At 34.1% G+C, this 22,665-nt stretch overlaps 1 protein-coding gene across 1 annotated transcript; it reads right to left on the minus strand.

Annotated features, from left to right (window-relative positions):
• Positions 1-14,419: 14,419 nt before the first annotated feature.
• LOC104595065 (electron transporter, putative (Protein of unknown function, DUF547)) lies at positions 14,420-20,151 on the minus strand. The gene is made up of 10 exons (XM_010255631.3): positions 19,993-20,151; positions 19,566-19,616; positions 18,076-18,192; positions 17,525-17,977; positions 16,971-17,410; positions 16,775-16,874; positions 16,616-16,675; positions 16,045-16,134; positions 15,819-15,938; positions 14,420-15,048 (listed from the first exon to the last, which is right to left on the minus strand). Exons 1-10 carry the CDS (start codon positions 20,023-20,025, stop codon positions 14,740-14,742), a joined length of 1,773 nt encoding a protein of 590 aa, XP_010253933.1. The 5' UTR covers positions 20,026-20,151; the 3' UTR covers positions 14,420-14,739.
• Between the last annotated feature and the right edge of the window lie 2,514 nt (positions 20,152-22,665).

Genomic DNA, 22,665 nt, shown 5'->3' on the forward strand with positions numbered 1-22,665 from the left:
ATGGAGAATTTGATGTTATCAGTCATACATAGTATATATTATTTGGGTGGTAAATTTTATTTTGTTATTGTGATGGATTATTTTATGTTATATAAGTAATGGAGTTAATTTTAGAGATTATTAAGAATTATAATCATGGTCTTTTCATTCTCGCATCTTCTTGGGTAATTTGGAAATGGATTTGTCCTAATGGCTCCATTTGGAAGAGCACAAGTGCAATTATGTAATGTGCAAAATCTTGTATTTTATATTATTTTATTTATATTTATACTGTATAAATTTGCATTTGTACTTTTTTTAAATTGAGTCAATAAGGCAACAGTTGGAAAAAAAAAGAACTGGGCCCACCTTAAATATCCATGGCTCTTTTTTTTCTTTAAGGGGATTTGTTATAAAATTTTTAACTTTCCCTCAACTTTTGGTTTTTCTCCTATTTTTCCGATAAAACGAATATATCTACATACATGACTTCAAGCACCTAAATATGTGAGTTAATTTGGTTGATTAGTAAAAAATATCATTGAAAGCAATGTTTTTGAACCATCGTTGACCCGGACGGTCAGCCCGTTTGGCCCAAAAACCATCCAGACAATTAGTTCCATATTACCCCAAACCCAGTCCCTATCAAAAATCTATTGAATCGGTCAATAACCCATTTGACCTGGGTGGTCGAATCATCAATCCGTTTAACAGTTTTTTTGCCAATTCTTTATTTTTTGTCACAACGGGTCATCTATTCAAATCAGATAATCAAACCGATGGCCAAAACGGTCCCAATCCTTAGTCAGTATTTTAAACATTAATTAAAAGTTCTGCAAACTTCTCAAGTTTTTTTTTTTTTGGAAATTTGATGATAGGTTTACATTTCAAATAAATGTGCCCACCAAAACAGAATGTCAAAATGTAAAGATCAGATAACAATTACATGAAATGTCAGCCTGCACCTATATATGAATCATTCATTATCCAATATGGTATGACTCCCAATCGAAGTATGGTCTTTGACAACATGGTTGGTTTTGCTATTGAAAACAAAAGCAACTGCCATGTTGTCGAACAAGTATGGTCTTATAAAGGAATGATAACAAGCAACACTGTATTCATGAACAATACATGAAAGTTGTTTTTTTGTTTTCCAAAGTAAAAAATAACTGTGTTGTCCAATACTATCTAAAGTTGATTTGGTTTGAAAAAAAAAAAAACAGTAGAAAAAAATGATAAGAATAGTAGGAAAAACCCATACGAAATTCTTTACCTTTTCTTTCCTTTCTTTTCCCTATCTTTTTTTTTTCTTTCAAACCAAACACAGCCTAAATTCCCACTCTTCTCTTCTAAAATAAAATAAACAGTGCTACAGAGGAACAATTTCAAGTAGCACTGTATTCATGATGCTTTTTTTTTTCTATTTTTAATCTTATCATCCTATCTAAAATAACACGCATGAATGTGATATTTGTTGTGTCCGTTGATCTATAAAAGTATCAAGGTCCCTCTTGTTTGCATTGCCAATAGGTCAAATTTATGATAATTTTGGTAATTATACAGATAGCTGATGTTTTTGTAGCAGACACAAATCCATTATGCGCATGGATCTCATAGTCAAATCAGTTAATGAGCTTCCCTAAATATTCCACAACTTTTCAACATGCCAAATTAGGTTGTGTTTGGCATTATTATATTTTTCTACTTCAAATGTTTTGAGTTTGATAAATACAAATTTGCAAAAAATATTTTTTTTTCCACCTCAAACATTTTGGTTTGATCAACACACACGGTTGTTTCTAGTTGAAAGGTCAGAGATCAAATCATCCCCCCACAAGATTGTCCCCACAATGTCACACAGCACATCTCCATTGTGTATTGGGAACATCTCCCAATAATAATATTATAAATACACGGCAGGGATGTGGTATGGGACGTTGTGGGAGGCAATCTTGTGAACGGCTGATTTGAACTCGAAATGTCTATGATCAAATCCATTCATTCATTTTTTATGGTCAAAATGGCTTTCATATGTAATGTGACAACATATGTTTTTATGAATTTGTGTTGATTAACTTAAAATGTTTAAAGTATAAATAGTAATGATACCAAACACAATTTTGGTTTGGGGTTCAAAATAGGTCCCTATTATTCTTATTATCACCCAAATTTCAAGGAAAAGATTTTGACCCAAAAATCAATTTTCACATGCCCAAATAAAACATGTTTAAGGGCAACTTTTACATTATATTGTAGTAGTTAAGAGGCACATGCAAATGTACATGTAAGAGGAGAGGGATGAAGAGAAAGTGATGAATAAAGTGCAAATAAAGAAAAATAAATGGATTAGATTTTTTTTTCATTTGGTGGTCTGAACATGAAACCAATACAATCAGCCTTATGATAAGGATACGTTTGGAATACCATAATTGATTACGCCAAAGGACTACTTAATAAAGGTTGGAGGGGCTGGACTGAAGACTTGCTATTTTCGTCTTTTAGTAGATAAATAATTAAATAATAAATTATTTAAAGACATTAAACCCAACTTCAACCATTAAAAAACACACAACCTCCCTATTAATTCCCTCACTAAAAAACAATGTTTTAAAAATTGACTCAGAGCCCGAACCGTTTTTGCATTCGGGTCATGGGTCACTGGTTCAATCGGCTGGATCGAACGGTCCAGACCATGCCACATCATCATACACACACACACACACACACACATATATATATATATATATATATATATATATATATATATATATATGTGTGTGTGTGTATATATGTATATGTGTATAAATATATATTTTATCAATAAATAATATATAAATATATTTTAGATACGTTATATGTATTTTTATATTTAATTTATATTTTTAACTCAGTTTTTATTTATAAAAATATTAAAAATTATAATTTGAGGCCAAAAAAGTTTTTTTTTGCAAAAATAGTGGGGTAAGGCACATATTGCACCTTGGGATACATAGATCTCGAAAAATTACTCAAAATAAAAAATCACCCCAATCGGATATTAGAGTGCAACGTTATGGCATTTGAAAGTTTGCATGCATTGAATGTGCAACCTTTAACTATAACATATCAACAATTGAACCGGCTGAGTCGAATGGTTCTTGGTAAAGTCAACGTTTTTTTAATATCTGACGGATCTTGATTGAACCATACCCAAAATCTTGACCGGATGACGGTTCAAACGATTTGACTGGCCGAATCAATGACTGGTTGAAAAACACTACTGAAAAACAAAACAATAAGTCATTCAATTTAATCATTTCATCTCTGTCACGATTCACGGAACAGCTCCTAAATCCATTACAAGATTAGGGTATTGGGTTTGGATTTATATATACTAGAGGAATGAATCCACGTGGCCAATTCAATGGGCCCCTGTGTGATGGGTAGTCCAGACCAGCCACATGCTTCCCTCTACGTGATAGAAGAGGGTGGATTTATAGTGAAGCCCTTTAATTTTCTTGGCCCATTTAGATATATTGTCGTGTTTATTAATTAAATTAAATATTTAAAAGATAAGATGTAAGCCAAAACGAAAAAAGAAAAATCAGACTTAGAAGCCGGTTGCCATATTATAATTGAAATAAGGTGCAATTGTTTTTTTAGTTAATTTTTGTTTGGACAAATTTTAAGTACACCCCTACTGTTTGACCATTGTCTAATGTTATCCCTAGCTACTGTTTTGAAAAATACTATTTCCGTTAAAATTTTGATAGAATGGCTGAAATGTTTATTTTATCCTTAAAATATTAATTAAAGAGAAAAATGATAAAACATTATTTAAATCTTAGTCATGGTTAGCCATTGATAGCAGTGAAGATCTGAGTCTTCAATTGCCGTCTTTTCATCATGCTTCTAGAAGCAATCAACGCAAGTCAGTCATCTGTTCTTTTTTTTTCCCACCTTTCCCTGTTTTTTCCTTCAAACCAAACATAGTCTTATGGGATTAATGGGGAGAAGAAGAACATGGTGGTCACACAGTTTCAACTGCAGATGCAAGGCGTACTTTGCAACATTTCTTCAAATTCAGCTCCCTCAACCCCTTGCAGTTCCCTACCATCTCCTTCTCCCCCATCGCTGTCACTTCCAGACAATTTTCCAAAGTCCAAGCACAGTAATCTGCGAAAATTCTAGCTGACCATCGACAACCCTTCATCGTTGATCCCCAATCCAATGGCTCATAGAGACTCCAATTTGGAGAATTTCATGGTCTTATGAGAATCTTATGGTCTTAGGGTTAGGTTAGACAATAATCAAACAGTAAAGATATACTTAATCAATTAGCTAAATTATAAGGGTAATTTAAAAAACTTATCCCCTTTTATACAATGAAAGCAATTAATATTGCAATTTACTTGCACAATTGTTTTAAACTAGGGCAATCATAGGTGGGTAAAGAATGTACCTCGGGCTGTATTTGGTTGCAGTGCAAATAAATTTGCATTGATGCAAAACTATGACAATGCAAATGTTTTGGGTGTAAATATTGATTTACTTTTGTTTCAAGTTTAATCTTATTTTGTTTGGTTGCATAACAAAATTAAACTAAAATTTGCATTTCATTGCACTCCTATACATTTTTACTAATGTAAATAAAATTGCAATGCAATCAAACACAGCCTCATGGGGTATTTTCTAGACAATGGCCTGTTAATGCTTATTTTGTCATTCAATGAAGATACAACCTATATTTCATTTGTACCAAACACTGTCCAAAATTTGTACCGTAGAAATAGACATAAGTTGTTCACTGTCCATGCATCGCAATATTCCTGCAGTTTTCTCCTCAACATAAAGCACATATGTTGAACAATTTCTTAGCCCATTTCATTGAGATTAGACCTTGCCATATGGGTTTCTAAGAAAATAAATATTTTGCATCATAGATGATATAGATTTGTGTTGCTTAGTTTTTCTTGCTTAGGTTGCATTTGGAAACATTCAAATAAGTGTGAATGTAAATATGTACCCTAAAAAAGTTAATATAAATTACAAAATTGAGTTAGTTTTGCATCGACAAATTTACTTTCTTACCAAACAGACTTTTAACTGTAATGGATGCAAACATGAATTTCAATAAAGTATTTGCTTTTTTTTTATCAAAAGCACATTTGAATGCAAATTTTCTTCTTTTTTATTGATGTACTTTTACATCTTATTATCAATGTAAATATGCATTGATCTACCATTTGTCAATGCATAAATGTAATGTTGCCAAACACAGGCAAAAGTGAATCAGAGTACAAATTTACCCTGAATCGGAATTTATACTCCATTTGCATCATTTCCAAACGCAGCCTTAGGAGCGAGAATTTCTTATTTGTTATTTTCATGTATTGTGCAAGGAAAATACAATCTTGGGGCAAATTGTTTTCATTATTTGTTTATCGTTTTCTTCTAGACATACCATATTATCTATATGATCATAAAGTTTTAGCTTCTAATAAATTCAGAAATAAATAAAATGTGTTTAAATGAAATAATCTAGGGAAAATTTCTTAAACTACCCTTATGATTTAGCTAATTGACTAACTCTACCCTTACTGTTTCAAAATTGACTAAGTGTACCCTTACTGTTTGTTTCTGACAATTGACTAAGTGTAACCTTAACCGTTAAATATGGATGAAAAAGGTAAAATGCTCGTTATACTCCTCTCATACAGGCTACCATCGCCATCATCATCGACGATGGTCGCTGCAAATACCGAATGGCGGAGGTCCGGCGGAAGTCGACTCCAGCCGACAACGAACGACGCTAGAAAGCAAGGAAATTTAATAATGAAGATTTCTGGGAGTTTTGTCTGTTTTTGTTTCTTTTTTTACCTTGTTTAGATGGGACGAAGAAAAAGAAGAACAAGAGTCGAAGGTGCATTCGAAATCGATGGTCTGGCTTTCTCCAACAACGGAGATTGCAACAGCTAATGCAATCTCTGATGGCCGAAACTCCAGGAATTCGACGCCTACCCATTCAATGAGAGCAATGGAAACAATATATGAAATATGTCATTTTTAAGATCTCAAGATTGAATATGGAAGGGATAAGAGAAATAGAGGCGTTAGAAACCTTTGGTGGTGATTAAAATCAGCTATGCGGAACGAAAAATCAGAGATTTGGGGTTTGGGTGTTTTGGGTCTTTGAGTTTGCACAAGAAATAGTCTATGAAAGAAAGAGGCGTCACTGCATTTGTTCTCCATGTTGGGGATGAAGAAAAAAAGAGATAAAAGACAAAAAATTAATGGATTGTGTTATCATTCACTCTAACAACAATATAAAAGCTACAGAAAGCAAAAAAATATTGGATTGTGGTGGTTCCAACGCCATTCGTCTTTGGTCGGAGTCGACTTCTGCTGGATCTCCGCCGTTCGGTATTTGTAGTGACCGCCGCCGGTGACGGTGGCGATGGCAGCCTGTTTGAGAGGGATTGAGTTAAGTTAAAAAAGGGATAAAAAATGTAATTTTGCATAGGGGTATAATGGGCATTTTACATTTTCCATCCATATTTAACAGTTAAGGGTACACTTATCATTTATACTCTTTCCAAACCGATTCTAAACGAAAAATAAAATGCGAGCATCTGCATTATATACGTGCTAGCACCCCTTATCTTATATATATATTAAAAGGAAATGGGTGCTATCTGCATCTAGGAAATGGAATCTACTCGTGCGAGCACCCATTTTCTATTGATAATAATAATCTTAATTAGTGTAATAATAATTATTGATTATTACATTAATTTAATAAGTATATAATTAATGATTATAATTAATAATTACTATTATATATTGTTAATAATTAGATATTTACTTCAATTTTACTTTAAATTAAAATTATAAATATTGTTATTAAAAAGTACTGTTAATAAACTTAGTAACCCAGTTTTAATAATTACTGATTATTATAGCAATTTAATAAATATATAATTAGTGATTATAATTAATAATTACTGTTATTATAAATATTGTTAATAAAAAGATATTTACTTTACTTTTATTTTAAATTAAAATCATAAATAATGTTAATAAATTTAGTAATTATTGTTATATTAAAAATCATTAAAAATGTTATTAAAAGTATTGCTATTGATTATTTAATAAAATATTATAATTACTGACTATTACTGATAAATATTGTTAATTTAATTTAGTTTTGGTAATTATTAATTTAATGAATATTATTAATAAATCATATTCATAAATTTAATAATTACTGTTATATTAAAAATAACTAAATAATATTATTAAAACTATCATTAATGATTATTTAATTAAATAGTATAATTACTTACTATTATTGATAAATTTGTTAATAACGTCCTGACAACCGACGGTTTGACCGTCCGGTTCGAACGGATGGCCCGTTCTGACAATAAAAATTATAAGCAAAAAATTACGAAACCATTATGGCCACCGGTTTTTGGGTCAACGGTTCGATCGTCCGGTTCAAATAGATAGTCCATTATGACAACAAAAATTATACGCAAAAAATTGAGTTTGTGAGCTCCATTAAGTAGTATCATACGTGTTATGTCATTCGAGCGTGTGACTCATACGACCAAAAAATGAAACCGTTTTGGCCATCGGTTTTTGGATCGATGGTTTGACCGTTCGGTTCGAATGGGCGGCCCGTTTTGACAACAAAAAAATTATAAGCAAAAATTTACAGAACCGTTCTGGCCACTAGTTTTCAGGTCGACAGTTTGAATGGATGACCCATTCTGACAATAAAAATTACAAGCAAAATATTGAGTGTGTGAGGTCCATTGAGCAGTATCATACATGTTATGTCATTCGAGCATGTGATTCATATGCCCCGTAAATGGAACGGTTATGGCAACCAGTTTTTAGGTCAACGATTCGACCGTCCAGTTTGAACGGACGACTCGTTCTGACAACAAAAAATAAAAAAAAATATAAAAAATAGCCAAAAACCATTGAATGGGTCAATGGATTGACGGTTTAACCACTCAAGTCAATGGGCCATTGACCGATTCAATGGTTTTTTGGCCAAGGATCGGGATTGAGGTAAAATAGAACTGGTTGCTTGGACGGTTCCCAATTAAAAAAAAAAACAGGCAACCCATTATGACAACAAAAATTACAAGCAAAAAATTTAGTGTGTGAGGTCCATTAAGTAGTACCATACGTGTTATGTCATTCGAGCATGTGACATACAACCTGAAAATGGAATCGTTTGGTCACTGGTTTTCGGGTTAACGGTTTGGCTGTTCAGTTCGAACGGATGGCCCGTCCTGACAATAAAAATTAAAAAAAATAAAAAAGGCCAAAAACCATTGAACGGGTCAACGGTTCGATCACCCGAGTCGATGGGTTGTTGACCGATTCAATGATTTTTGACTAGGGACCGAGTTTAAGATAAAACGAAACCAGTTGCCTGGATGGTTATTGATTAGAAAAATAAAATTAAAAAAAAAAAACAGCAAAAAACCATTGAACGAGTCAATAGGTCAATGATTCGACTGCTCAAGTCAATAGATCATTAACCAATTCAATAGTTTTTAGTCAAAGACTGGGTCAATGGGTCAACGGGTCGACAATTCTATTCCAGCCCCTGCGAAGCTGGCCCCCTCCGATGGTACTTTATTATTGTGTTATAGGAGAAGGTTTTCATCATCCATGAACAGATTCAAGATTAGGCACCAACTCAATAAGCACGTTTTTGCAAAGGATAAAACGGTTATCCACATGTCTGCCTCTCCTTCTCAACTTCACATGCAACATTGCACGTGCCATCATATGGAAAAGCACGTGATGGGGCACCTGACAAATGGAAGTGCAAGAGAGAAGGAAAAAAAAGTGTTAGGAGATCCGGAGACCTTTTTGGTTGGTATTATGGTGTGAATAGATTGTTCGAGAAGTGTATTGATTAATATCATTGGAGACCCATTATATATGAGTAAAAGAAAGGGAAAAGAAACAGTAATGTACCATAGCCTGTTCTTGGTTACCAATTAAAGATGGTTTTATTTCAAGTAAGAAAAAAAATGAAAATGTTGGTGTTCATTTTCAACGAACTGATCTTATTCCAATATTTTGTAGGGAGAATGATAATTCAGCGCAGGGTAAGAATTTGTAGACTCAAAGTACATTTGGGGTAGGTGCCAACTTGGAATTGATGCCAATTCATGGGTGGTATGAATGCATAGTGTGAATTTTTTACCTTTTAAATGTTTATAGCTCTGTAGTGGAAATCAGAAATCTACATTGGATCTGTCTGTACTTCTCCATATTTTTTGTAATGAATTTATTTTAAATGACATAGCTTGGATATCAAAAAAAGTGTAAAGAAATTACATTAAAATCTTTTATTTGGATGCGACATGATCATAAAATGCCCTCAATTAATAAATGTGAGTATATGACACAATGGTGTTGTGTTCGGTGGTGGAATCAGGAATTTTCTTTTGGGGGCAAGTTATATAGATTTTTTTTTGTTTTATGGTAATGAAAAAATTATTTTAAATCAATTACATTATATAGTTTTGCAATATAAACAATATAAATATTATTGTAGAAAGTCAGAAATGCATAAATGATATTAAGGGTGAGAGGACTTCCATATATCTGTTGATTATAGGCTTTGTGGACTCCCAAATCCTGTAAGTACTATTTAATTCTCACGTAATTGATTTATTTTTCCTATAGTCTGGGATTTTGGAAAAAACAAAAAAAAATGAGATAGAGAATAAATAGAGTTTAGAAAGAAATAGGATATGGTTACGGGGGTTTTTATGAAAAAAATAAGCAATTTCTTTTTTATACATAAGGGGGCATTAGAGAGTTAGGGAACACTCCTTAACATTTTTGTTTAGCTAGTGGGTTATAGAAAGGTCTATTGGTTTTAACAAAATGCTTTGGGGGGGGGGACTAAGGTGTTCAGTCAGTGGTGGATCTATGTAGAAGCCAATGGTGGGCACAGTTGTCCTCATATTTTTTGTTATTATAATTGCCCCCACTCAAATAAGATAATATGTAGTCAAATAAAATTTAACTTATTAAATGGGGTCCTTTTTTTTCATGGATTTAAAAAGCCCGAGAGGTGAGGCCAAAGGTTGCCCCCACTGATCAAAGGACCTAGATTTGCCACAGTGTTGAGTTTTGAATCGATCAATACAAATTTACATGAAAAATATGTTTCTATTTAAAATGTTCTTAAAACATTTCGAGTCAATCAATACAAATTGTTATTTATACCTAAAATATCATTTTTCATGTTTAAAACAGCAATGGGAATTAGACTTGGCAAAAAGTTGACCCAACCCTTGAACCTGATCCAATTCAACCCGAAAAAACAGGGTTAGGGTCTCATATTTAGCTACTTGAATTTGAGAATGACTCAACCTGGCCCAACTCGGAAAAAACTGGGTTGGGTTGGGTTGAGCCATAGGTCAATCCCAGTGACCCGATTGTTAGGTCTAATTAAGACTATTTATGCATTGCTAGAAGTTTCCACTCTTTAATTTTTACTATTTAGTCTTTACTCTTTATTGTTTACTCATTGAATTGTTAAATGTTCAAGTTTTTTTTTTATTTTATATTTGAAATTTTAAGGTTAATTCCTTTAATTTTGGTATTTTTCGTGTACTTTTTCTTTATTTTTTAAATTTCAATTATTTTGTTGGGATGACCCAAATTGACCCATGGGTCAACCTTAACCCGAACATTTTAGGGTTAGGGTCCACAACTCAACCTGAAAATTCTACTAGAAGTGTTTTGACCCAACCCAAACCCAACACACCCAACCCAATTGCCAATAAGGCTATAACTTGGGCCGGCTTGACCCGAACCCAACCTAAAAAATTTGGGATGGGTTGGGTTGGGCCAGGTTAATGCTCGGATTAGGATTGAAATTTATGAACCCAACTTTACTTCGGGTTGGGTTAGGGTTGACTCCTCGTACAACCCGATCCCGACTCTATAGCACATATCATATATAAATATATTATATATATGATATATCACACATTGATTTGTTTAAATGCATGATAGTTGTATAGCCCCCACCACATACTATCATTTATTTATTTTAAGATAATCACTTCACTTAATCTTAAATGGAAATACTAAAACCTTAATAACATATTTTATGTTTTTTGAATATTTTATTCTTTATCTCCCCTCAATTGTTTATCACCCATAGCTTGATGCCCATAAAAGATATATTATAAGTCATAAGTCATAATAAATTATATTAATTTCAAGCACTTCTTTTCCTAATTTTTGTACTTAAAAGAACCAATAAAAACATCAACAAACAAATACTATAATAAAACATAGGATTAATATATGTAGTGAAAGTTGAGTTAAGATATGAGATTAAGAAGTTCTATGAGATTATAAGGGATGGGAAGAAGGTTGGGTTGGGCCCAACTTGAGCCCAGTCCAATCTGAAGTTGGCTTCGGATTGGGTTAGCGTTGAAGGAATTTAGTTAGGGACTTAGGGTTAGGGTTAGGGTTGAGTTAGGGTTAGAGTTGGGAGTTTAGAATTTAAAATTTAGGACTGGGCTAGGGTTGGCCTCAACCCAACCTAGCTCCGCCGGCTCAACTTATAGCCCTAATGGCCAAGTCTAATGGGAATGCAATGCCACTTTACCAAACATCCCTAAGTTATTCTTACACGTCTCATTTATGTTGATTGGAACTATCAATGAGTGGGTTCATATAAAGGTTTCTCTTTGTCAAGTAAATTTTATAACCATCAGATTTTTATCCATTGTATGTTTTTTTTGGAAGATAAACAAAATATATTAGAGCAAAGAAATATGTACAAACTGCTCAACTCTCAGGATCCCTTCAGGATAGTCATTACATTCAAAATAAGGCAGTGGATGAATTTTTGCCTGTAGGGAAACCTTGTGATGAGGAATATTAAAAGTTTTGTTTACATGTTTGAAAAAAACGTGGAAATTTAAACGAGAAATTAAGTCTTGGTTCTTCGCAAAAGCCAATGGTAGAACCAAGGTAGAGGAGAGTCCTTGTGGAGAGCCTATATAACTTGAAGATTATCCAAGTAGATGCAAATTTCTTTTTGCCTCCAATCTTGTAATTCCAAAAAGACTTGCAAGATCGCAAAGAGTTCTGCTTGATCAATGGCAGAAGGGTGAGAAGTTCTCCCTCCAATAATTTTTAAACATTGAAGGTTTGTATTTAAAATCACAATACCGAAGGTAAAGGAAGAATTAGAAATTTTGCCTGCATCAGGGAAAATGATTAGTTTAGTAGTACAATTGATAGACAAATTTAACATATTACTGTGAGAGGGAGAGTGCAACAAAATTTCCAGTGTATGGTTCTGTGAAGAGTTTTGAGAAATGTTGTCGACTATAGTGAGGATTTGCAAGGGAAGAATTTGTTTATTTTCAAAAATCTTTCCATTCCTTGCATACCAGATATAATAATAGGCAATTGCAAACCAATTTAAAACTTGGAGGAAAAGCTGATTGACAGTAATTTGATTAGATAGATGTATAAAATATGTAGTTCAAGAGTGGTGAGGAGTGATGCTTAAGTCAAGATTCTAAGGATTACCAAATAAGACTGCTTGAGCAAAAGAGCAATGAAGAAATAGATGAGCAATAGTTTCTTCAAATTGGTCACAAAGAATGCATATTTTGTCTTTAGGATCTGAAAAGAGAGAAGTTTTCACAAGAATAAAGTTATTAAGAATTCGCCACAAAAAAATTGATACCTTGGAGCAACCGACAACTTCTAGATTTTAGATAAGCAAAATTTAAAATCATCTGAAAGTTGAGGAATATAATTTCTCTATTTAATTTTATATTCCTCCTTAACTGTATACTTTCCAGACTGATGTTGTATCCAAATCCAATGAAGATCATTATTTGAAGGAAAAATGGGAGTTTGTAAAATTTTCATAGATTCATCCCTTATGAAGTGTTGATGAATTATCAGAGGATTCCACTGACCTTCAGAAATGAGGGAAGAAATATAAAGATTTCTCAGGTGAAGAGAAATGGGAAAGGGAATCCAGTGGAAAGATTGATTTTTTTTGGATCCCGGGATGTTTAGAGATTAGGAAGTCAAAATTTTCATTGACCAGATATCCTAATTTAGATGCTAATTCTCAAAGTTTTGGGCAAATGGATATCCAACAAGCAGAGATATTAGATGAAGTAGTGTAAGGAAATATATTCTCTGATTTGAGATATTTAGATTTCCAATCTTGTGCCCAGTGTTTATGCTATTCATTCAAGAATTTCTGGGCAATTTTCTTGAGGAAGGTATGTTTTACCAGAGTGGGATTTTTGAAGCCCAGACCACCAAAAGCTTTCGGAAAAAACAGAGTATTCCAAGAACACCATCTATAGCGATGTTTTCGAGATTCTGAAGTTGTTTATTTTCGCTAGCAAAATATACCTAATTAATTAGTGGCCGGGTAAATTTTCTGATACCCTATCTACTTGTATGAGATGCTTCAATTGTGTCAAGTAGTAAGAAAACTACATAAAGCAGACGTCTCTTCTGTTTCTTTGTCCATTACCAATACCACATGCAATGCACATAACTTCCTTCTTTTCTTTCAAATGAAAATAGAAAATTTAAGTTCCAAGTTTTATGTTAGTTTCTTTTTCATATCATCCTGGTAAGTCACAAAATTTATGATTCAAAGATATATCATCAGCCCCAGGACTAATATTAGCATAGTCGAACCTAGACCCTTTTGATCCTTAAAAGTTAAAATTGGGGAGTTAAACAACATTAGACCAAGTCCCCGATACCTTTTTTTTTTTTTTTCATGATAATGGGCTACATTAAGGCTGTTCACAAAAATCATTAAACCGACTAAACGGTCCAACTCGATCTAAAAGTTGTTGGATTGGTTTTGGTTCATCAGTATATATAACCTGAATGGTCGGTTCGTTTTCAGTTTCTAAATTTGTAAGCCGAAATAACTGACCCAAACCGAACTATGTGCTGGCCGGGTTGGTTTCAGCTTGTAAGTTTGGAAGACAAATTTTCAGTTCATGAAGGCAAGATGTACACTTTGAACAAAAATCAACTATTGATGGCTGCACATGAAGTGCAGCTAATAATACTAAGGATCTATACTGTTATAAAATGGATATTTGCCTTATAGTTAAAATTATAACGATATAATGTTAAATTATATTTTATCTCTATATGGCATGTGCATTTACACTAGTAAAAACTGAGAAATATGAAATAATTAATTGTAGATAAAAGGAAAACGTAGAGCTAGAGCAAAAAAAAAAAAAAAATCGTAGAAATGAAAAGTTGAAGGTAAAAAATTAATGGATGAGTCAAATAAGGCTGTATTTGGTTACTTAGAAAACAAACAAGAAGCGGGAAATTGTTAAGGAATTTTGTAAAATGCCTTTAGGGCTTTCCACAAGTTTCATTTTTCTCACTAATTCTCTGATAAGCCAAATACAGCCTGTAAATAAAGAAATTTGAACCCAATTGTTTACAACTTGTTAATGCACGTGTTATCTTTAATCGTTCTACATCTGTGAACAGCTTCACTCTAATTTATTTCACCTATATCTCCATCACTACAAAATCTCATTCTCATAACTTTTTCTTTCTCAAATATTTTCCAAAACCAAACACAGCTTTACATTAAAATAGGCATACCTTAAACGAAATAAAATAATATAATATAATACAAAATGGTTGCTTGAGAATATATATATATATATATATATATATATATATATATTATATGGACAACAGATACTGAAACTCAAAATCATACGGCATCTTGTCAACAATGTCTGATACTTTCCCACTATTATGAAACCTGAGGCATTCTACTATTGATTTTCTTAGGGACCCAGATGTTGGTAACTGGTGGCAAATCCACTCAACCAATGACTCCACATCTCCTGCAAAATCAAGCATGTTTTGAAGAAGAAGCTCTGGAATGAAAAGTCTTCGGGAGGTTGTCACTACGAGTGAAGCTTGTAGGTACTCTACTTTTGATTTCTCCAACTCAGTTGAGACACTTTGAGCTGTATATATCCTCACCTACACATATGATATCACATTTGATACTTTTATATATGCTTCATTACTCAAAGGACACAAGAAAATTAAATGAGAATTAAACAAAAGACAGAAGGATTAAGATTTAAATGGGATACAAATTTTACAATTTTAGGGATCTTTTTCCTCTTTTTGATTTGCTTTGCCATACATATATACATATATGTAGCACATAGCAAGGTGTTGGTACAACCATGCCATTTAATTTAATGCTTGAAACATGGGAAGATCACTAAAGTAGGGTCTCAATTGGATTGGATTTGGTCCAATCTGATCCAGTTCAATGTGAGTCTATTACAAATGTACCAGGTCCAATCCAATCTGATGAATATTTTGGACCAGTCCAATTTAATGTTTGGGTCGTCCAATCTGTTCGATTTTTGTTTTTAATTTAGATTAATCACCTATATTCCTATCTTCTATCAATGGACTAGATATTGGCTCAATCCAACCTAATCCAATATAAATTCATTACGATGGCCCAGCTCCAATCCATTCCAATACATACTTTGGACCATTAAGTCTGAAATCCATTCCAATAAATACTTTGGACCACTAAGTCTGGACTGGTCCAATTCAATATGTCTTGTTGGTCTGTCCAAATCGATTTTGATTTGGACGGGTCCAATCCAAAACCGGTCCATTGACACCCCTACACTCAACTATTCAGATGATCATGAACATTTGATCCATGATTTTCTTTTAAATGTGGGCAAAGTTTGGCAATAATTTCAAGAACTTCATGCACTTACAGCTGGGGAAGATCGTGTCCCACAACACAGAGCAAATGTTACATTTGGCTCAGGAGAATCAAGTCCATAAATACTGCGTACAGTGGCTTCTTTGTCATCCTTCTCGACCTTCCAGTTTATCTGTGAAATATATCATATCAGGACGATTATTTCTTAGTTTACCACATGTCATTTCAAAATTCCAGTTTACCCTTCAAGGAAGAAGTTTCAAGTTTGGTGTCCTCACATCTTTTAACTTATAACTTGATTGTTGCCTTAGAATGAAATGTTCTATTGCTTGAGCATTTATTTTGTTGCCTCCTATGTTAAGGGTTGCCTGAATCAAAACCAAAACAACAAAGAACGACAAGATCGAATAAGGTAAATATCCTTACTTATTAATTCATTCATAATCCCTATTTGTTTGGATTACTTGTCAGTTGTCACCATTTGAATTGGTAATTAATGCCACAGTTCCACACCAAGGTTTAGAAGCTACACCCCTCTCCCACGTCCCACCCCAGAAATTGAAGCTCTGAGCATAACTTACGACCCAATCCATAAACCTAATCAGGCCTATACTATTTCAGCCCATTATGGACCAACACCAACCAACCAAGGCCATGGCTTGAGGTTGGGTACTTTGATCCAAGAGACAGAAATTGGCCTTTGATCCAAATAGCAGCTTAATTAATTACCTAGCCATATATGCACCAAAGTCTATACTTTATAGGTTTGAGTCTTTGGGGGTGGGAGGAGGAACAACATTGTTCCAACAGCACAAAAGTGTTTTTGTTAAAGAATAACATGAAGCATACCTTGTTCATTAATGAAAGCAATTTTTCAGGACTAGAAGGTACTCCATACTGGAGAAATCCCTGAAATGGTGAAGTAGGAATTAATATGATGTTCAAGAGAAAATGTCTACAAAAATGGAAAACAAAAAAGAAAACTGGATTTAGTCATATATACTATACATGCATGATACAAGCATTATACATGTTGATCCAGAAAGCTAGTTTCTGTTGGTCAGTCAAGAACCTCAAATCCACATCATGGAGTTTTTTCATCAATACCCTGTAACACAAAGGCAGAAAGAAGATCTACTTAACCATTCATTTTATGCACATACAGTACTATATTAATTATGAAAACCATTAATTTGCAACCAACCTTAGTTTTTGTAGAAGAGGAACAGAGCTAGAACTAGATATGCTTCGCGGGTCCAGCGAATTTGCTGCGAACCTAACCAAATTCTTATAAGGGCCAATATCCCTTGGAATAGAATCTTCATTGTCGAAGATACCATAGGGATCTTGTTGCTTTGATTCCTTCTGTGACGAAAGGCTCGCTTTTGGGCTTAAGATGCTTTCCATCCTAAAGCTTCTCAAGCTTAAAGATGAGTGGTTAGATCTAGAAACTGTGCTTGACTTTTCCAGTTCCATGGCTCTTGATGTTCTAATTAGCCTCACAAAGATAAAGATCAAACACTTCATTATGCTCTCAGATATCTTGTTGGGTTGCCATTTTTGACTGCTTTCTTCTGACAGATCTGTATTGGACAAAGATTTTGATGGAGGACCTGAGGAAACATCTGGGTAGTGCTCTCCTGGCTGAAAGAAGATGGTTTGGAACTTTTCATTAGAAGACATTATTCACATTCTTTATAATGATCACAGTATGAGTAGGTATCAATGATAATTCAAACCAGAGGATAGGGCTTATACCTTGCTTATTGGGTGCCTTGGCTGTAGACTGGGTGAGGATGGCTTCTGTAATAAACCACTTCTCTTCATCAAGACCTCTTGAGATATAACCTCTTCATGGTTATGATTTTCTTTCTGATCCATGGTTGTTGAAGTCTTCATTTTCTCATGGGTGTTGAAGTGGTTAAGTGTGTAATCACCTTTTATAGCCTTGCTTATGAAATGCAAAGCCTTGGTCTCTAATGCTAGCCTCTCATGGAATAAGGCATTGTTGGGTAGGGCCATTGAGTAATTTGGGAGTGAGGTGGACAGTCTATTATTGTTGCTTAGAGTTGTTTGCGCCCCTTGTTTGGATCTTGGTTCCACAGAAACTTCCTGCTCTCGACTCAAATCACGTTTGAGATGGCTTATTTCACCTTCTAGCCTTGCTATCTCATTCTCAACCATAGCCAGTTCTGCTAATAGCTCCTTCATCTATAAAATTCATTTTGTTGTTAAATATAACATATGACCATTTGAATGCTGCTGTATATATATTTATATGCATGAAGAAGAAGAAGAAGAAGAAGTACCTTTGGTGGAAGGAAGCTTGGGATATGAATGGTGGAACAATCATGTCGATTATTTGCAGACTCCAGAATCTGGTGAACTTTTTCTTCATGTTCTAACATTTTATGAAGCATGGAGACCTAATACAAATATGGAAGTAGCTAGTCATTCAGTCCCACCATGCATTATGTTAAAATATAATTCATTAAACAGAAGCCCACATGGGCAAGAGAGATTAACTGAAACAAAAAACAGAACTATTTTCATTACCTTCTTTGATTTTCATGTAAGTGAGATAATACATTAATACCCAAGTTAGTTTCCATCTTATTTCAATCAAAATAAGACCAAATTGTTTTGCTTGAAGGTTTTAGAACTTGAAATTTTTGGCGTAAACTATTCACCATAAGAACTTTGAAGAACATATATATATATATAACGCCCTAATTAAAAGCTTTGAGTAATATAACAAGAGGTTCTATTGCGTCAATATCACTTACATTCCTATTTTAAATAATGGAACCACAAACACTCTCATGGAATAGAATGGTGCTCTATCAAACTACCAGTACTGTACTTCTGACATTATGCATTTGCAGTTCAATTCATAGCTTGTTGAACTACGTATTCATGGAGTTTTGACTCTCCAATGTACTATTATATTTTCATTTTCTTGATGATCAACCAGATAAAGAAGTTATTCAAGCACCATGAAATCGATTGGCTACCACACTCATCTTCATTAGATCTACACAATATATATATACATGCATATATAGTATTCCGAATTCTTAATTAATTACAAGATCATTAACTCAAACCTTTTGAGGGATTCAAACTGTTTCTCTTCTGGGATGTAAGGAGGAATCATGCATGGATCATGCAGCACCAGTACTGTGACATTAGGCCTTCTTTTATTGCTATCCTTTTGCAGGAAAGAACTGAAGACGAGGGTCTTGTGGCTGTTAGTTGCTAGAAGCTAAAGATGGGATTCTGTACTGTTCTTCTTGGTAATAACATTTGACTTTGGAGCATGCATGAAAACGTGAATCTTAAAGAGAAGAGTAAATAACACCAGAAGACATGTCATGCAGAAGGAAAAATGAATAGGTATTGCATGTCTATGGTGTGTAGTTCTCGCCTCTGCAACATACCATCATCTGATCATCGTGGTCAGAAATTGGACCATAGGAGAGTAGATATATAGATCAGATCAGAGGTCCATCTCTACATGTGAAAGATCAACGTACGTATACCCACTTCCGATGCTTTTAATTCAATTACATTGTGGAAACTGGTTAAAGTTATTGTTGAATAATTCCAATTTCCACCCAAGTTTTCAGTTCCACGTTTCTGGAGAGATTAATTCCGCAAGAAATCATACACACATAAACACACAGAGATAGATAGCCAGAGAGGGAGGGAGGGAGGGAGAGAGAGAGAGAGAGAGAGAGAGAGAGAGAGAGAGAGAGAGAGAGAATGTAAAAGCTGTCTCAAGTTATTAGCTAGCTACCTCTTGTTCAAGCTCCTCTATTCTCTGTTGCCCACTGAGCTGCTTCTTTATCTGCAGTGGAAGAGAAAGCAAAAAAGAAAACTAAGAAACTAAAGAACACAGAAAGAAAGAAAAGAGACACACGCTTTGAAAATCACCAACATCGATCAAAATTTATTTCAAACGTGGGTCTAGCTGCTCTCCTAAATCGCCCACAGAGATCTAACAGCTATATGCATTTAATCATAGCGATCAAGAATTAATCGACATTGCAAGAAATCATATCAGTAGCCTACGCCAAGTGAGGGGATCAAACTTGAGACCAAAACGTAGAGATCCCGTCTCAAACCCATTAACAATTAACCCACCAGAATCTCTAGCAATTAACCCGCCATGAAGGAATTAACTGGAGATGATCAGTTTGCGTGAAACTAATTAATAAACTTACTCTTGGAGATGGAACACGGACTTGACTCGCCATTACGGAGATCGAACTGCAACTGATGAGCTTCCACCCAGTCCAATCTCCAGAGCAAACATTGAAACAGCTCGGGACGGTTTCCTCTTGGTTTAAGACGGAACATGGTCGACGCTTAGAACTCAAGAAATCCTTCTTATCAATTGCTGTTGGGTTTGAACGGACAAGTATTTGCTGCGAGTCGTAAGATAGGAAGTAGTTTTCGCAGTCGGCTTTGGTGTCCTGATGAGGCTCAGCTAACCGTCTCGGTTGTGGGTGGGACATCATGTAAGTGGTGGTTTGGTTTGGTTTTGGTTTGGCGTAGCTTGCAATTGCAGCTTTTGATGGTTTTCGGTTATTATGCTCTTTTTCAGGGAAAGCCTAAACATACGCTGTCTCATGTTAAATTACTATTTACTAAAAACTTGCCCAAAAAGACTAATGTGTCCCGGGTCTTTCATTGATCAAACTCAAAGTTTTACTGTAAATGGGTCTTCGAATCCGACCCGTTTTGGGGGCTGGCACCGACAGGTTTTCCAAGAAATTAATCCCTGTTTATGTTGGATTCAATCGGGCATCTCCTAACCCGATCTAGAAAAAAGCCAAGCGTTAATTTGTGGTAAATAAAAATTAAGTTGTTGGTTAATATATATGGCATGTTTGTTGTATAAGCCAATGTACTGATGTCAAGATTTTCACAAGTTTTCCTTGGAAAACATCATGTTGAAATGTTTTTTTTTTCTCCGTCCTTGAAATGTTGGTACGAGGGAAATTGTCAAAGAAATTAAAAGTAATTAATGTGGTTGTGGTTGGATTTAGAAACCGAGACATGAGTTGTGAAATAACATATCTCTATCAAGTGGTTGATTAAAGTAACATAAATCTCTAGAAACATTAGGATTCAAGCTTAAGCAAAACCAAGTCGGCCAACCCTGAAGTATTATTAGCTAAGCTAATATCACCCACCCACATCGATCCACATTAGTGAGGACCCATCACGATTCAAGAATCAATTTTCTTTTTGTTTTTTTTTTCTTCGTTTCTGCCCATGTTACAAACCTTGTTTTACTGGAGTTTTGGTGTCCTGAAATCTACGATACTGGAAAAACATGGTATCGGAAGAGTTTTTGACCAATCAAAATTCATCAATGAATTTTCATAAATTCCACTTGATTGGTTAAGATGTTTATGATGATACTGGTTGATTGATCACAATTTTTTGGGATATTATGTCTTTCTGATATTATCATGGTTTTTAAAAACGAACCGGTGATTGAATCGGTCAGGGGTCCGGTTACAAGTTCGAATGGTCCGATCGTTTGATTTAAACGGCCGGCTCGTTTTGACAAAAAAATAAAAAATTTAAAAAATTGTAAAACGGTCAAAACCGTTCGAACGATTAACCGGCCGGTTCAACGGTTTGCTAACCAAAATCAACGATTTTGAGAGAAAAAATGGTTTTGGAGGAAAAGGGAACCGGTCAAGTGATCGTTCCCAGTTTTTCTGGTCCGGTCCAGTTTTGAAAACAGTAGATATTATAGTCGAACCTGTTGAGCAAATTTATATAAATAATAGGAAATCTATTAATAACTTAAAATATTTATAACGAAAAAAAATCATGAAGTAACCTATATTTATATAGAGTTGTCAATGGATAAAGTCCACCTAATTGAACCAAACCGACCAAACTGATTATGAGTTTTAGTTCTGTGATTTGTGTGTTGATTGAAAATTGGGTTACGACTGGTTCTTGCTGTTCGGAAGTCGGAACTGATTGAGACCCAAACCCAGGTCTCCTGATTTTCTTGTAACGTTTGCTATATTTTATTGATTTATTCTATAATCAGCCAGTGAACAAATATGATTATTTTGTTCTATATCTAAATGGTATATAAACATAGAGCTGTCAATGGGGCCGCGTCCGGTTCAGGACGTGATGGAATTATTAATTTATAAAATAGATCCAGAATTGAATTATTTATTAACAATTTAAAACTTCATTTTTGATAATATAATTTTAATAAAAATAACAGTAGGAAATACCTAAATGGTAAATTGTTCATATGATGAAGTTGATAATTTTTTTTTAAGAATGTTGAAGTTGATAAATGAATGCCCATTAGAACTTAGTATTAAAATAATGAACAAATATGACATATCCATTGAATACCATATCCGCACTTATGTCATTTATGTTTGACACAAATTAAATTGAAAGGTTAAAGACCAGTTGGCGATCCAAGCAAATATGTTTTTATTATCATTTTGCAATATTTTTTGTTTTAGAAAATAAATAAATGTACCTTTCATTCTTGACAGTAAGGTTTAAAGTATCGAGACGTATCGGTCCGTATTGGTCGATACATATCATGCCGATGGTTTTTCGATATGCCCCTCCAAGGATTGTATTAGATCAGGCCATGGTTCAGAGAGTAATCGAGCCTTAAACTGACTCCTCTAAATCGGTCTTAAAAAAATAAATAAATAATACTTAAAAAAATATTGATACAGACTGATACGTCATCGATACTTTAAACCTTGCTTGACAGGTGTATAGATGATAAACCTTAAGTGCCAACTTATCAAAGTTAGCAAGGAGAAGGCAAAAAACTTTGGGCCCCTTAGAGAACCTCAAGGACACGGGTAAAAGCTTGAAGGATAAAA

This window comes from Nelumbo nucifera, chromosome 2 (genome assembly GCF_055504915.1).
Source record: "Nelumbo nucifera cultivar China Antique chromosome 2, China Antique-T2T, whole genome shotgun sequence".
NCBI classification, from domain to species: Eukaryota; Viridiplantae; Streptophyta; class Magnoliopsida; order Proteales; family Nelumbonaceae; genus Nelumbo; species Nelumbo nucifera.